General features: G+C 38.2%; 2 protein-coding genes and 2 long non-coding RNA genes across 4 annotated transcripts; all 4 read left to right on the top strand.

Moving 5' to 3' along the window:
• Positions 1-2,270: 2,270 nt before the first annotated feature.
• LOC116331570 lies at positions 2,271-2,794 on the top strand. Its single transcript, XR_004200303.2, has 2 exons — positions 2,271-2,391; positions 2,750-2,794. It is a non-coding gene; the product is annotated as an uncharacterized LOC116331570 (long non-coding RNA).
• A 1,013-nt stretch (positions 2,795-3,807) lies between these two features.
• LOC116331569 lies at positions 3,808-8,209 on the top strand. The gene is made up of 7 exons (XM_039619894.1): positions 3,808-3,943; positions 4,660-4,707; positions 4,994-5,037; positions 5,418-5,703; positions 6,914-6,957; positions 7,816-8,098; positions 8,199-8,209. The coding sequence occupies exons 1-7, from the start codon at positions 3,808-3,810 to the stop codon at positions 8,207-8,209; spliced, it is 852 nt and encodes a 283-aa protein (XP_039475828.1).
• Positions 8,210-11,943: 3,734 nt separating this feature from the next.
• On the top strand, positions 11,944-12,698 carry LOC116331547. Its single transcript, XR_005614976.1, has 4 exons — positions 11,944-12,030; positions 12,276-12,325; positions 12,414-12,487; positions 12,664-12,698. It is a non-coding gene; the product is annotated as an uncharacterized LOC116331547 (long non-coding RNA).
• Positions 12,699-12,728: 30 nt separating this feature from the next.
• LOC120442744 (NACHT, LRR and PYD domains-containing protein 1b allele 5-like) lies at positions 12,729-17,021 on the top strand. The gene is made up of 6 exons (XM_039619893.1): positions 12,729-12,876; positions 12,987-13,240; positions 13,882-14,034; positions 15,101-15,248; positions 16,681-16,710; positions 16,951-17,021. The coding sequence occupies exons 1-6, from the start codon at positions 12,768-12,770 to the stop codon at positions 17,019-17,021; spliced, it is 765 nt and encodes a 254-aa protein (XP_039475827.1). The 5' UTR covers positions 12,729-12,767.
• Positions 17,022-17,258: the final 237 nt, after the last annotated feature.

Raw genomic sequence — 17,258 nt, 5'->3', positions numbered from 1 at the left:
TTGTCAGGACTCAGTGTTATACTCAGGATGAGCACACATAAAGGACACACACAGTGTCTGTATGATGTAGTTACAGTTTGTATTCAATGTGTTGCAGCTGCAGGATCATCAGCTGAAGGATTTGATGTGGAGGAAACAGAGAAAGGTCAGTGTCCAGAAAACACATCAATCAATAAATACACTCATTGATATGAAGATGAAGAAGATGAAGAAGAAGAATTACTGAATGAAACAGAACTGGATCATTTCCTCACACTTTGATAGTTTTCCATCAAATATGACTTCATGTTAACAAGTTTAATGTTGTTATTAATCCAACTTACAAGGATCATCAGAATGAAATCAAAGTATCAGTTATTTCAAAGTGTCTGATTATTAACACTGATGTTAAATCAGTCATGAATGAACCTTTTAATGTTTCTTTTCTGTCAGAGAAACACTCTGAGGATGAACGTTGGCCTGCACTGATCCACAAAGTGAGTCATGTCACATCTGTCTGACTTCAGATCATCCAGCTTTCATTTCATAAATACAGGATAGAAATCTTCAATAGAAAAAATAAAAATGATTTGATTTTGATTGGAAAAGTCAAAGTTTGATAAGTTCAGCGTGTGCAGTGAGGTCGGTCTGCAGCAGGTCAGAAAAGTCCTGAACTTGTTAACAGAAGCAGAATAATTGTTAATCAGCTGTTTGTGATCATTGTGACAAATATGACCAATGACATCATCACCTTATGTGATGGATGATGTCATCTAAACACATCTACATTTCTAAAGTGTTGATGAGAAAACAAACAGACCTGAAAGTGAGAAATGTCACATTTATCTCATGAACATTTTCTTTGAATTTTCCAGGTAGAAACGATGGAGTCTGTTATTGAGCTGCTGCTGGAAACTCTGGATGGTCTCAATGAGCAGGAGCTCAGTGAGTTCAATAAGAACCTGCGACAAATTCATTTTCACAAATATTACTCGGACTTCTCATGGATGCCGTACAGGGGGACAGACCTGCAGGACACAGTGTTTCTGATGGTGCAGACTTACGGCCAACAGTCAGTGGAGAAGACCATGGAGGTCTTAAAGGAGATGAAGAGGACTGATCTGGCTCAGAGGCTGTCAGACTGCAGCTCACTGCCTCGAAGTAAGACAACAAAATCAAAACTCATTAAAATCATAAAACTTTTTTTATGTCTCATAAACTTCTAAGTAAAGTTTTCTTTGACTTTATAAATAATATTATTTGTAATAAAGATAAAATAAAACACATCTTTAAAACATATTTTATGACTGTTCTGGAAAATATATTTAGATAAATACATAAATATGAGACCATATTAAATAAAAATACTTTGTGAGGAGGAGTAAAAATGACTCCTTCATACTGTTTATTGTTGCTGAGGTTTCAGTGTAATTCTGCATATTGTCCATTTTTCCAAAGTCATATTTCCTGAATAATTGTCAGTTAGTTGTTAAATGTGTTTGTCATGAGTGACTTTGAGCACTTTTCTCCTCAGAGAAACACTCTGTGGATGAACGACGCTCTGCACTGATCCACAAAGTGAGTCATGTCACATCTCTGATTCAGTACAAGACAGCAGGCTGAAAGTCAGAGTACTAAAGTATCATCAGTTCTCATGTTGAGTCATTTTTCTCATGATTTCTGCTGGATGTTTGTGACAAACTGAAGCTTCATTCAGTTTGACTTCTTCAGCAGTAATTTTCTCCAACACTAATGTCAGGATGTCTTTACCACTGAGGATGAGCTGAGGAAGTGTCAGCATGTACATTTGTCCTTCAACAGGACAGAGAAATCTGAAAACATCAAACACTTTCAGATTAAACAGGAAACTTTATTCTACTTACAAATATTAATAAAGAATTAAAGACAATCTGATATCATGAAAATTTTTAGTTTTTATCTGCACAGTGTGAGAGAAGAACTGCAGCCTGTAAAGAAAAAGAAATTTTTCAAAGTCAGAAAAAACTATCACAGTTTTATAGCTTCTTCATATTTTTTTGGTAAACATACTGAACTCAATAGAGTAGTTACTATTTGAGTAAATTGATTAATTAATATATCTTCCATGATTGTTTTGACTGTTCCAGGTGGCAACAATGGCAGCTGTTAAACATCTGCATTTAGAATATTTGAATATTTTGAACAACGATGAACTTCAGGACTTTCAGAGATTCCTACGAAGCATTTTTCATTTGAGGAACTTGTTATATTCCTCAACGTGGTTAAATAAACTATTAACCAGAGCAGATATAGTGAATCTGATGGTGGATGAACTTGGTCTGCAGTCTGTGGAGGTGACCAGAGACTTCTTCATGTACATGAACAGAACTGATCTGGTGCAGAAGTTATCAGACAGCAGCTCAGCATCCAGAGGTAAGACCAACATGCATGAGTGTAAACTCTGTGTCATCAACAAAGTAACATCTATGACAAATCACATCAATAATCTGACCATTCTGACTTATAGATATCATCAGATGTCTAATGGATTTATTGGTGGTTATAAATTTTATGTGTGGATGTGAGTGTTTGCTTAATATCCACGATGGACAGATGTACTCAGTCTCTCTGTGATTACTGCAACCTTAGGATGAATGTGTTGTTTTACTGTATTTTTTTTAAATTACCTTTTCCCTTTTGAATCATCTGTGTCGTCTGAAGGCTGATTCTACTTGGATGTGTGACGATGTTTGAATCCTCAGAGTTGATTGTAAATGTCTTTCCTCCTCAGAGAAACACTCTGTGGATGAACATGGAGCTGCACTGTTGAAGAGAGTGAGTGTGACTTTAACTCAGCTTTCATTCAGTAGATTCAGGCTGTAAATCATCCTCATCTTGAACATTATACATGATGAAACAGACAAAGCGTCTTTGAAACTGGATGCTTCTCACAGTGTTAATGTGGAGCTCTGCAGCAATAATGTTTCCACTGATGACAGAGTGAAGGATCTACTACTGACGATAAAACCAGGAAATGACATCTTTAGATTTTTCTTTGTCTTTAAAATTCTTCAACATCAAAGTCATTAAATATTTATTTCTGCAGTTCATTCACTGATTCTACTTTTAAACAATCATAACACAAACATTCAGTTAGAGAAATGAGAACAATTAGTTTTCCTGATGGAGTCGTGTTTTCTTATGAGACCAAAGTTTTGCAGACGCATAAAAACAGATCATGAAGACAGCAAGGTAAACATCATCAGCACCACAGATGTTACCAGCTGTTCCTTCAGTGATCATTCTGAAGAATATTTTTGATTCTAATGATTTATGATGCTTTTTTATTAAAATGTTATAGGGCTGTGCAGTTAAACTTTGAACCTGATCCAAATTTTGTCTTTACAAATAAAATGAGCGTAACTGAGTGATATTTAAAATAAATGTTCTGCTATTTAAAATGCAAAGTGAATTGAATTGAATTGAATTGAATTGAGATGTTCTGTTTACATCACAGCACAATTTCCTGTCAGAAAAATCAACACTGCACAAAATAATTGTGATTTTGATTTTTCCAACAATCATGCAGCTCTAATACTCTATACGTCTACTTCAGAGACACTGAGGAAGTTCAAAGACATAAATATTTAAATCTCCCAACAGTGAAATGACAGTAACTTAATAAATCCTTTTAAGATCCTTTTTCAGGAAGAAGCGCTGACAGCTGTTAGAAACATTCTTGTGGAAATACTGAGACATTTGAATCAAAAGGATCTCGAGGAATTCAATTTGTTGCTGCAGTTCACTTGCTTCAAAATGGGCCTGCCACAAATACAGATATATACAAAGATGACAGATGAACTAATGAATCAGATGGTGGATGAATTTGGTCATCAGTCTGTGGAGGTGATCAGGGAGGTTTTAACTGACATGCAGAGAACTGATCTGGTGCAGAGGCTGTCAGAGAGCAGCTCAGGACTCAAAGGTAAGAGAAAATAATCTGTCAGAGTTTCTGTAATAATGTCAATAAATATGGTGGGATTCTTTTTAACTGAGTGTAAAAGTATTAAAAACATAATATATCAGCTCAAAGTGAAAACAAAATCAAAAGAATTAAATCAGAGAAACTCACAACAAGAACTGCATAATATAAACTTTATTATCTTAAAATGAAAGAATTTGTTTTCTTTGAATGTTTTTGGACAGACGTTGATAAATTAACACATTCAGGTTGTACAAACACAGTAAAATTAAACAGATTTGTTTTCATATTTCACTGTGTTAAAGTAAAACTATTCAGGTTATTGAATCAGTGACTTTCTTTAGTAAATGTTGTTTTAAAGCTCTTTGAACTTCTTTCCTTTGAAAATATTTTTCTTTGTTTTGTTTCATTGAATTTTTGCATTTTGAGCTGATTAATATCAGTCTTGTATTGTAAATAGATCTTTATGTTAGCTTTGATTTAAACTCCACTATGGAGACAGACGACTTGTATGAGGTAAATGATTCAAAGTCTTTTCATTGATTTCTCTGTGATTGTGTAACTATGGCCTCCTCCTGCCTTCAGTCAGCACAGCTGAAAGTGAAATATTAAAGCTTTTTATTGTCAGGACTCAGTGTTATACTCAGGATGAGCACACATAAAGGACACACACAGTGTCTGTATGATGTAGTTTACAGTTTGTATTCAATGTGTTGCAGCTGCAGGATCATCAGCTGAAGGATTTGATGTGGAGGAAACAGAGAAAGGTCAGTGTCCAGAAAACACATCAATCAATAAATACACTCATTGATATGAAGATGAAGAAGATGAAGAAGAAGAATTACTGAATGAAACAGAACTGGATCATTTCCTCACACTTTGATAGTTTTCCATCAAATATGACTTCATGTTAACAAGTTTAATGTTGTTATTAATCCAACTTACAAGGATCATCAGAATGAAATCAAAGTATCAGTTATTTCAAAGTGTCTGATTATTAACACTGATGTTAAATCAGTCATGAATGAACTTTTAATATTTCTTTTCTGTCAGAGAAACACTCTGAGGATGAACGTTGGCCTGCACTGATCCACAAAGTGAGTCATGTCACATCTGTCTGACTTCAGATCATCCAGCTTTCATTTCATAAATACAGGATAGAAATCTTCAATAGAAACAAATAAAAAATGATTTGATTTTGATTGGAAAAGTCAAAGTTTGATAAGTTCAGCGTGTGCAGTGAGGTCGGTCTGCAGCAGGTCAGAAAAGTCCTGAACTTGTTAACAGAAGCAGAATAATTGTTAATCAGCTGTTTGTGATCATTGTGACAAATATGACCAATGACATCATCACCTTATGTGATGGATGATGTCATCTAAACACATCTACATTTCTAAAGTGTTGATGAGAAAACAAGCAAACCTGAAAGTGAGAAATGTCACATTTATCTCATGAACATTTTCTTTGAATTTTCCAGGTAGAAACGATGGAGTCTGTTATTGAGCTGCTGCTGGAAACTCTGGATGGGCTGAATGAGCAGGAGCTAGAGAAGTTCAACTGGACCCTGCGACAAATTCATCTTCACAAATATGACTCAGACTTCACATGGGTGTGGTACATGATGTCAGACCTGCAGGACACAGTGTTTCTGATGGTGCAGACTTACGGCCAACAGTCAGTGGAGGTGACAATGGAGGTCTTAAAGGAGATGAAGAGGACTGATCTGGCTCAGAGGCTGTCAGACTGCAGCTCACTGCCTCGAAGTAAGACAACAAAATCAAAATGTCTATGAAGGTTCTCAGCCATCGAGGTCATTGTAGTCTAAGAAGTTTAGGTTTTTTTCAAGAAGTGTCATCCAAGAGCTTCTTCAGTTCTCAGAGCAATTAGTGGAGAGTCACAGATTTTAAGCCAGTGGGAGTGTCCCCCAGGGAGGTCATGGACCCACTATTGATCCTCTACCTAATCACAGGAGCCAAGGTGTAGGTTACAATCAGCCAAAGTCTCAGGTGAGCTCATTGTGAAACTTACCCCCACCCTATCATGTGATTTCCTGAGGTCAGATGGCCCAGGATGTGAGTGGGCATTAAGGCGTTTGGGAAGGATCTCAACACTCAATTATAGAACTCTGTTCAAAGATGGTCGCTCACAGTGGATGTAAATGGCCTCTTTCACTCCTCTTTCAAACCATCTGTCCTCTCTGTCCAAAATGTGAACGTTGGCATCCTCGAAAGAGTGACCTTTCACCTTTAGATGCAGATGAACTGCTGAGTCTTGTCCTGTGGAGGTGGCTCTTCTATGTTTTACCATGCATTTATGAAGTAACTGTTTGGTCTCTCCAATGTAGAGGTCTGGGCATTCCTCGCTGCACTGTACAGCATACACCACGTTGTTAAGTTTGTGTTTAGGAATTTTGTCTTTCAGGTGAACCAGTTTCTGTCTGAGTGTGTTGCTGGGTCTGAAATACACTGGGATGTCGTGCTTGGAGAAAACTCTGAGTTTCTCTGATACACCGGCTACATAGGGGATGACAATGTTGTTGCATCTGTCTTTCTTATCCTCCCTCGCTGGTGTCTGATCTTCTTTTCTGTGCATCTTTGCTGACTTTACAAACGCCCAAATAGGATAACCGCATGTTTTAAAAGCTTCCTTTAAATGTGTTTGTTCCCTATTTTTCCCTTCAGGCTTAGAGGGAACACTTTCAGCCCAGTGATGTAGGGTCCTGATTACTCCAAGTTTGTATTCCAGAGGGTGATGGGAGTCAAAGAGGAGGCACTGGTCCATGTGTGGGGGCTTCCAGTAAACTTCAATGTTGAGATAGAGGATCGACAGGGGGTTCATGACCTTCTTGGGAAAAACTAAATCAAAACTCATTAAAATCATAAAACTGTTTTTATAACTTGTCTTGTGAACTTCTAAAAAAAAAAAAAAAGTCTTCTTTTACTTTATAGATAATAAAAGCACTTTTCTCCTCAGAGAAACACTCTGTGGATGAACGACGCTCTGCACTGATCCACAAAGTGAGTCATGTCACATCTCTGATTCAGTACAAGACAGCAGGCTGAAAGTCAGAGTACTAAAGTATCATCAGTTCTCATGTTGAGTCATTTTTCTCATGATTTCTGCTGGATGTTTGTGACAAACTGAAGCTTCATTCAGTTTGACTTCTTCAGCAGTAATTTTCTCCAACACTAATGTCAGGATGTCTTTACCACTGAGGATGAGCTGAGGAAGTGTCAGCATGTACATTTGTCCTTCAACAGGACAGAGAAATCTGAAAACATCAAACACTTTCAGATTAAACATGAAACTGTATTCTACCTACAAATATTTAATAAAGAATTAAAGGCAATCTGATATCATGAAAATTTTTAGTTTTTATCTCCACAGTGTGAGAGAAGAACTGCAGCCTGTAAATAAACCCGGACATAAAACAGGATCACAGTTTTATACTTTCTTCACAATTTTTCATATACTGTAATCAGTATAATAATAATAAATAATAATGGATTGCATTTATATAGCGCTTTTCAAGACCCTCAAAGCGCTTCACAATTCCACTATTCATTCACACACTGGTGGAGGCAAGTTACAGTTGTAGCCACAGCTGCCTTGGGACAGACTAATAGAAGCGAGGCTGCCATATCGCGCCATCGGCCTCTCTGGCCAACACCAGTAGGCGGTAGGTGAAGTGTCTTGCCCAAGGACACAACGACCGAGACTGTCCGAGGCAGGGCTCAAACCGGCAACCTTTCCGATTACAAGACGAACTGCCAACTCTTGAGCCACGATCGTTCTTAACAACAACTTATAACAACTTGTATTTGAGTAAATACAGAAATAAATATATGACCCCATGAATGTGTTTATGGTTCCAGGTGGCAACAATGGCAGTTGTTAAATATCTGCTTTTTCAAACATTGAATGACTTGAGTGATGAGGAGCTCAAGAAATTTAAGAGGATCTTGCAGATGATTTATCCTAGCAGGACTATATCACATTACTCATTCTTCAGTCCATCATCGACCAGAGCAGATGTAGTGAATCTGATGGTGGAGGAATTTGGTCAGCAGTCTGTTGACGTGACCAGAGACTTCTTCATGTATATGAACAGAACTGATCTGGTGCAGAAGTTACCAGAGAGCAGCTCAGCATCCAGAGGTAAGACCAACATGCATGAGTGTAAACTCTGTGTCATCAACAATATAAAATCTATGAAAATTGAGATCAATAACTGATCATATTGATTGATTTCTATCAGATGACCCATAAATCCTGATCACTGTTGCAGGTCATTGCATTGGTGGTGTCATGGTGGTGCAGTGGTTAGCACTGTCTCCTCACAGCATGAAGGTTGTGTGTTTGAGCCTCCTGGTTGGCTGGAACGTTTCTGTGTGGAGTTTGCATGTTCTCCCTGTGCCTGCAGGCTTTTCCTCAGAGTGCTCTGGTTTCCAGTCCAAATACATGTTGGTTGGCTTTATTGCTGGTTCCAAATTAGCTGTGGGTGTGAAAGGGTATATATCTCTGTTTGTTACACTGTGAATAATATGTGTGCTCTGTCTCGCTCTCTGTGACAAGTTTGATAGGTTCCACACCCCACAACCCTAAGTTGGTTCAGGGATGGATGAATATTTTTATTGGGTTGTTTATGTGTGTGTTTCTGTTTCAGTTTTATTTGTCATATGCAAGTTAGCACAGGGTCAACATTGCAATGAAATGTATTTGACGAGCAGCAGACAGTCACTCAGCAGTATAGTATGTAAAAAATAGTAAGAGCAAAATGTTTATAAAATGTAGTAGTTAACAGACTAAATATATATATATATACAGGGCTCTAGATTGCGACCAATATATATGGCTGATATCCAGAAATCCTACCAGTGGCTGGACAAAGCTGGACTGAAAGACAGCACAGAGGCACTAATCATGGCAGCACAAGAACAAGCTCTGAGCACAAGATCCATAGAGGCTGGGGTCTATCACACCAGGCAAGACCCCAGGTGCAGGCTGTGTAAAGATGCCCCAGAGACAATCCAGCACATAACAGCAGGGTGCAAGATGCTAGCAGGCAAGGCATACATGGAACGCCATTACCAAGTGGCCGGCATAGTGTACAGGAACATCTGTGCCGAGTATAACCTGGAAGTCCCAAGGTCAAAATGGGAGATGCCCCCAAGGGTGGTGGAGAATGACCGAGCTAAGATCCTGTGGGACTTCCAGATGCAGACGGACAAAATGGTGGTGGCTAACCAACCGGACATAGTGGTGGTAGACAAACAGAAGAAGACGGCCGTAGTGATCGATGTAGCGGTTCCGAATGACAGCAACATCAGGAAGAAGGAACACGAGAAGCTGGAGAAATACCAAGGGCTCAGAGAAGAGCTCGAGAGGATGTGGAGGGTGAAGGTAACGGTGGTCCCCGTGGTAATCGGAGCACTAGGTGCGGTGACTCCCAAGCTAGGCGAGTGGCTCCAGCAGATCCCGGGAACAACATCGGAGATCTCTGTCCAGAAGAGCGCAGTCCTGGGAACAGCTAAGATACTGCAGGACCCCCAAGCTCCCAGGCCTCTGGTAGAGGACCCGAGCTTGAAGGATAAACCGCCCACAGGGGCGAGTGGGGATTTTTTCATATATATATATGTGTATATATGTGTGTGTGTATATTTGTGTGTGTGTATATATGTGTATGTGTGTGTATGTATGTGTATATGCATCTGTACATACATATACACACTTACATATTTATACATACACATACATGCCATCTAACTAGCAGGTGCATTGAGAGGTGCAGTGTGATCAGTGATATTGCACATTGAGTGGGGTGGGTGCTGTTGGAACTATACTAAATAAGGTTATAATAAATACAGTTTAAAGAGGTAGGGTTGTTGGTTGCAGTGAAGTATAAATAGAAATACGATTTATAAATAAGGTGTAATGTCCATGAGTGTTGGCAGTGCAGTTATCCTCCAATCAGGGTGGAGGTAGGGCATGTTTGACAGCCTGTGGGTAAAAACTTCTGTTGAGTCTGTTTGTCTTGTCTTTTGCTGTTTTGCTTCCACCACGATAAAATCACACTCCATGCACAGCTGTCTCTCTCTCTCTCTCTCTTGCTCCCTGTACTTCAAGAACAGTTTCCCATCTCAAATCTCTGTTTTCTGCATTATTCATTCACTTATCAACCACCCGTCTACCGTTGCTTACAGCTCTGTTGGCCGCTGTCTTTTTTTTCTTTTTTACTTAAATGACCTCGGACAAAACAGTCTAATTTCTGCTGTTCAATACTGAAGAAATTTAAACTTTGTAAAATTATGCAAAATTGCAGAATATTTTTAAGGTTATCTGCTAAGAAGCCAGGCCAGGAAAATCTCCTTCATGTTTTTCTGTTTTATCCCCAGTTACTTTGACACAAAGGCCTCTGCTGTGATGCTCACACCTCTGATGAAGTCGCACATGTATCAGTACTAATAAATGATCAGAATTATAATATTTCTGACTGTCTCAGGGAAAATTGAATCGATTTGAATGGATTGTAGAAATCAGTGATGATGCCCAGCCCTGGTGAGCAGCCTAGGCCTGACAGAAGTGGATGTAGCTGTGGGTAATAAGAAAAGATGAAAAGAATTATTGATGCAGTTTTTGTTAAGTTAAGGCCTGATCCGTCTGAAATTCATAGCCAGTGCTCTGACACGGAGCCATCAATCTTTGAACGCTGAAAAAGCACAGTGTATGCAGAAAAAACATTATATGCTGCAATAAACAAACAGGTCGTCAGAGGAGGCAGATATGATGATTAAGTTTAACATTGCCCACAATATTGCCAAAGAGTGCCAGCGCACTTTAAGCACAAGCAGTTTTTCAGTAACTTATCTTTCTTGTAGTACTGTGCTCCAAATAAAGAACTTTGTGTTGACAAGATTGTTAGTTAATCATTTACAAATGAATATTGTCTGTATAGACAGCAATTTTCCCCTAAAAAGTGCAAATGTAAAACTGCGGTGTTAAGCAGGGGGGCGTGGGGATACTAATAAGAGTGAGAGTGTGTATGTGTGTGTGACAGTCAGTCCTTTTAGTTTACATTCAGTTTTTTCTCTTTTAAATCATCTGTGTCGTCTGAAGGCTGATTCTACTTGGATGTGATGATGTTTGAATCCTCAGAGTTGATTGTAAACGTCTTTCCTCCTCAGAGAAACACTGTGTGGATGAACATGGAGCTGCACTGTTGAAGAGAGTGAGTGTGACTTTAACTCAGCTTTCATTCAGTAGATTCAGGCTGTAAATCATCCTCATCTTGAACATTATACATGATGAAACAGACAAAGCATCTTTGAAACTGGATGCTTCTCACAGTGTTAATGTGGAGCTCTGCAGCAATAATGTTTCCACTGATGACAGAGTGAAGGATCTACTACTGAAGATAAAACCAGGAAATGTCATCTTTAGATTTTTCTTTGTCTTTAAAAGACTTGAAAAGTTATAATATTATAGTTTACACACTCCTTTTGCTTTTCTAATGCTTTGACACAATATTAGAAAAGCTTTACAAAAACTTTATATTAGAAAAAAATCTTAAGATTTTAGTCCTGATCGAGAGGGACAAAGAAAAACAGTTCATGAAGACAGCGAGGTAAACATCATCAGTGCCATAGATGTTACCAGCTGTTCCTTCAGTGATCATTCTGAAAAATATTAATATTAATGAAGTTGTTTTTTATTCATATTTGATATTTCTACTAAAGTTACACTGAGGAAATTCAGTGATGGAAATCTTTAATTCATTCAGAGATATTATACAGTAACTTATTAAATTGTTTGGGTTTTTCAGGAAAAAGAACTGGAAGCTGTTACACAGATTCTCTTGGAAACACTGAATGAATTCAGTCAAAAGGATCTTGGGAAATTTATTCTGTTGCTGCCGTTCACGTGCTTTAAGATGGGCCTGCCACAAATACAGATGTATACAAACAGGACAGAAGACCTTGTGAATCTGATGGTGGATGAACTTGGTCGTCAGTCTGTGGAGGTGACCATGGAGGTTTTAACAGACATGAACAGACCTGATCTGATGCTGAGGCTGTCAGAGAGCAGCTCAGGTGAGACCAAAGAAATCATGTTACACAAGTGACTCACAAACATCACTGGTGAGAATATTTGAATTCATCAACTTTTGATCATCTTAGACGTCACTCAGCTGCACGTCCTGCTGAACATGTTGTTCTGATGTTGAAGCAGCTCTGCACAGCATAAAGTGATCAAACAGCAAACATGTGGACAGTTAGAGGATGATTTTATATGTCAGCATAACATCATTCATTTGAATTCTTTGTGTCTCAACAAGGACGAAAAACTGAAAGAAGTTCAGAGCTTGAAGGTTGTCAGAGCATGACGGTAATCCCTTCCATTCATTTATTTATTCCTCAAGTTTCTTTCTTTATAAACATGTGTACTTATTGACTAAAGTGAGTGTCCTCTGCAGCAGGACTCCAGTGATTGGACTAAACTTGAACCTGAGGTGAACAGTACAGATGCAGACGAGGCTCCAACTTACAGGTAAATCAACTTCCTGAATGCTGCAGCACAGCAAACTGGAACTACAGGGAACAGTTCAGCTTTGGATTTATTCACAGAGGAAATTCTTCATTTTGCATCCGATTCACACGACTACTCTCTGTGTTTCCATTCACTCTGTTGTTCCTTCATGAGTGTGTATTTAATTCCTGTTTCAGCCTTCAGTCTGCAGCAGGACACTGAATGCAGAGTCTCGGGCTTGCGCTGGGTCTGTAAAGGAAAGACCAGCTTTCAGTACCAGTTTAGATCTTGGGAGGGACACATGGAGAGGATGGAGAGCAGACAATACATGCCTGCAGGTCCTCTGATGGACGTCACAGTCACTGCTGGGAATTTAAATGAAGTTCACCTGCCACACTGGATCTGCATCGGTAAGAGGACATGAAGGAAGAATTTCAGATGTTTGACATGTCTGACAGTGAGCGCACAAACTGTTAGAAACTGTTCTTCTCACCATGTTTGTGTTGTTGTTCTCCTGCAGATGACGTCCCTGACATATTGGACATGTTTGCAGTCGTTCACATAGATGACTGTGGAGATGTTGTGGAAAAAGTGTCTGAGGTCACACCAACACATGTCAAGTTAACTGAACCAAATTTCTCGATAATAGCGGCTCTGATACGTTTCATATTTCCTCCAAAAATCAGCTGTTACATGTTGATGTACTATCAACTCAACACATCATTCCTCAAACTCCACGTCTACCTGATACGACAGGATCCTGCTCTGGAACAGGTAACTGAACATCTTAATGATGTGAAACAGGACAAGATTCCAAACATTAGGACCGACTGACAAAAGACAAAAGAGACACTGAAAGAAAAATGGTTTTTTTATATTGAACCCAATGGGAGAAATGTCTCTATTGCTAAAATAAATCTCTTCTGTTTGACTTTAGGAAGATTTTTTAATCATGGTTTTTCTTTTAACATCAGCAGCACTTGTGAGAGTCACTTGGCTGATAAATCTCTTCACTGTAATCTGGAGATTATTTGCACCCAGATCAGAGTTTGTAATATTACATCATACAGACTTCATATAACAAAACTCTGATAAGTACAAATTAGACACTTGTTATTAACCAGAGAGTTCACAAAGCACCCATGAAGATGCAAAATATTGATCACCTGGTGATCACATGGTGATACTCTCCCTCTCAGAGTTTGACACAATACTTCACAATAATCTCTGACTTTATTCTCATCAATGTGACCTTTTTCCTCCGGTTTACTTTTCCAGCAGACCATAATACTCTCTCACAAAAATTGTATTGCTTGATTATAAATGTTATTTCAAACACAGATGGCAGAGTTGGTGTAAAGTTAACCCCTATTTTTGATTATTTTGCTTTTTCTTTTTCCTTTTTTCGTAAACAGGAAATTGCTGAGAAATATCGTGAGAAAAATGATGAGACAAAATCCGATTTGAAATTTAAAAAAATCATAAAGCATCCCCCAGACCAGTACCTGCAAACTGAGCGTCTTTTCAGCCTCAAAGCCGACGACACAAGTGCAAAAATTCAGCCGAAGGTAAAGTTTGTAAAGTTTGTGCTACATGTGGATCGAAATCTTCTTGTTGACAGAAAACACATCAGGCCTTATTTTAGCCAGAATGACACGGCTGCTCTGAAACATACGTGTGTCTTTGCATTGGCTGAGTCAGTGAGAGGTGAGGGGCATCACACCAGGAACTATCAGCTGTCTTTGTTAGCACAGCTGCACACACTTTAACACAGCAGTGTTTGATGCTGTATTTCAGTCTTCTTCAGGTGCTGATGATAGTTTTACCTGAAGAATATAAAATCATGGTAAAAGTCAACACTAGTGTTTCAGGAAAATCAAGTTCTGAAGAAAATCCTAAAACTCTTAAGCTCAAAAATTGAGTTGCAAAGTAATTATATTAGTGTGCTGCTATTTTTTAAATGGCTCATTTAAATGCCATCACCTTTTTCTAAAATGACCTGATAGATAAGGAAAGTAAGAAGTCGTGGATTTAAAAAGAATAATAAAAAAACAAACAAAACAAATGTGATCAAACTGAGTAAAAAGCTCTGTAGGTCATTATGTTTTTATTCCAGTCACATTTCTCTGGTAATTTTTGTTTTAGTTCATTATAAAACTCTTGATGTGAACAAGGTCAAAGGGCATGCACTGAGGTCATAATTTAGAGTGTATTTAAAAATATTTTAAAATTCATATTTAAGCCTCAACATTGTTTCCACTGAAAATCACTTATATCTGTCTTACTGCATCTAAATAATATCATAAGTCAACAGATAAACTGTGTTTTTATCTTTAGTTTCTATCAAATACACTTTGTCCATCAAATATATTTAAATAAAATTAGATTTAAAAAATAAAATGTAAAACTGGGAGTCTCCATTTCTGTACTGATAGCCAGATGTAAGAACCACAACTGTAACCTTATCGGCTGCATTGAAGTGTGACAGAATATTACTCGTGTGTGTGTGTGTGTGTGTGTGTGTGTGTGTGTGTGTGTGTGTGTGTGTGTGTGTGTGTGTGTGTGTGTGTGTGTGTGTGTGTGTGTGTTCACAGAGGTATTTTAAAGTTCCTTTGTTATGTTTTTAAAACACAGGAGTTAACCCTCAGATACAATAGGCAAAACTTCTATGAGGTGTACTTTAAGAATCCAGGCAGTGAACTCATACTTACACTGGTGCACACTCACCCAGCTGATGGTGAACCAGCTGATGAGCCACTATGGAAATGTGAAATTCGAGCAGGTCAGTGGTTATTAAGCAATATTACCCACACTGTTACTATATAAGAAATACTCTATGTCATAAAATGTCAAATGTAAGAGGTTTTTTCCCCAAACTGAAAAGAGTCTGCAGCAGTTTGATTGACACTATATTTCCAAAAATATTCACTCACCCATCCACATCCTTTCATTCATGTGTTCCAATCACTTCCATGGCCTCAGGTGTATAAAATCAGCACCAAGGCATGCAGACTGCTTCTACAAACATGTGTGAAAGAATCACTCGTTCTCAGGAGTTCAGTGGTCCTGTGATAGGACGCCACCTGTGCAACAAGTGTCGAGTCGCACATTTTGAAGCCAATATGATAACCTTATCCCACCAATGCTGTGGACGTCCAGCTTTTCAGATCCAGTTAAAATCAAATGACTCAAAAAGATCCTCTGGAAAAGAGTAGAATTCCTAGAACAGAGTTTATTAAACAGTGTCATATGAACAGCAGAACTCAGTACAATAAACCAAGATGACAGCAAACGTGAACAAGCAAAGCCAAGCAACCCCGGAGTGTAGAGCCTCAAAGCACAAACAGCACAGACACACAACAGACAGACAGGAAAGAAGCAGCAGAGCGGGACATATCGACCCTCCTCTTATATGGGATCAGTGACCCCTCCGCCTGCTGTTGGGTACTCTTTCATCCTTTGTTCTTTCTTTTCATCTTCCACTTATGATGCATAACTTTCTGACCCTGCCCCATAACTTCTCGAGAACCAGTTTTACATCCATCATTGAATTGGGTCACTTTGTCAGTTTTATGCATTTACTCTTTGTTTGGATCAGTCACCGTTGACGATACCACAGTCAAAGGTTACTTATTGATCCTAATTAGTACATTTTCAAACAGTATTGATCAGCATGTGTTTATACAAGTGGCACAAACTTCATTAATATAATTGAAGATAATGTTTGACCTAAACATGTGGATCTTGTGATTTTGAACATGTAGAAAAAATACTCCAGTATAAGTATATATTTAGTGTATACAAGTATATATGATTACATAGTATATATGTGAGTATATGTCCAGTGTATACAGGTACATATGTCATATATATCATAGAAAATCCACAACATTAGTCCTGTGGTGAAATTCCCTTGCTACAAAATATTATACATACAGTCAGCTGTTAGTGGTATTATAACAAAGAACGACAGCAAATCAGCCACAAAGTGATGGGCCACGTAAAATCACAGAGGTCTCCAACTTTCTGCAGAGTCAGTCGCTACAAACTTCATGTGGCCTTCAGATTAGCTCAACAACAGTGCATAGAGAGTTTCAGAGAATGGGTTCCCATGGTAACCAGCTGCTTGAATACTGTTTTATTCAGATGAAATTGAACTTTCATATTTAACTATAATGTCAAGTATCCATATTTGGATTTTCCTTGAATTCCAGATGACCATCCAGAGTCTGGTCAAGCCGAAGGTAAGATATCACACAAAAGGAGCATTTAGACGAAGCTTTTATTCAGATTATAAATGAATGATTTTCTTTCTTTTTTTTTAAGTAGACCAGAGTTTAGTGGAATATTCTTTGGTGTAGTTATTTAATTGTTTTAATTTGGTGGCACTGAGTCTCTAATGTTTCAGTTTGCTAGCATAAGGACATTTAAAAAGTTTGAACATTTGTTAAGAAATTAAAAACTTTCCTTGTTATTTTTAACAGCTGCAGGATACTCAGTGGGAGCAGCTGCTGTCAGCTCTCTGTCGGCTGGTAGGTTCATCAATATTACCTGAGTTTTATATAATGAAACACATAGAAAACTGATCAATACTAACTGTGCTTATGTTCCCCAATGACTAAGATATTGCTTTAAATTTTAGAGATGATTAAATTGAAACTAAAGCTTTCTCCTATATCGCATGACCCTGACCTTTGACCTTGAGGTATCACATACTCAGATGGTGTATTTAATTATCTTCACCCATGCAAATTACAGGCCTATTTCCAAACTGCCTTTTATCTCAAAGATT

This window comes from Oreochromis aureus, linkage group 11, assembly GCF_013358895.1.
Source record: "Oreochromis aureus strain Israel breed Guangdong linkage group 11, ZZ_aureus, whole genome shotgun sequence".
Classification (NCBI taxonomy): Eukaryota; Metazoa; Chordata; class Actinopteri; order Cichliformes; family Cichlidae; genus Oreochromis; species Oreochromis aureus.
Note: the sequence above shows the minus strand (reverse complement) of the source record. Positions and strands in the feature narration are given on the sequence as shown.

Coding starts and splice junctions, on each gene's coding strand:
- LOC116331569 (XM_039619894.1), top strand. CDS start 3,808: ATGACAGATGAACTAATGAATCAGATGGTGGATGAATTTGGTCATCAG. Junction 4,708..4,993: donor TGTGGAGGAAACAGAGAAAG/GTCAGTGTCCAG, acceptor CTTTTCTGTCAG/AGAAACACTCTGAGGATGAA. Junction 6,958..7,815: donor GCTCTGCACTGATCCACAAA/GTGAGTCATGTC, acceptor TTATGGTTCCAG/GTGGCAACAATGGCAGTTGT.
- LOC120442744 (XM_039619893.1), top strand. CDS start 12,768: ATGGAGAGGATGGAGAGCAGACAATACATGCCTGCAGGTCCTCTGATG. Junction 12,877..12,986: donor GCCACACTGGATCTGCATCG/GTAAGAGGACAT, acceptor GTTCTCCTGCAG/ATGACGTCCCTGACATATTG. Junction 14,035..15,100: donor GTGCAAAAATTCAGCCGAAG/GTAAAGTTTGTA, acceptor TTTAAAACACAG/GAGTTAACCCTCAGATACAA.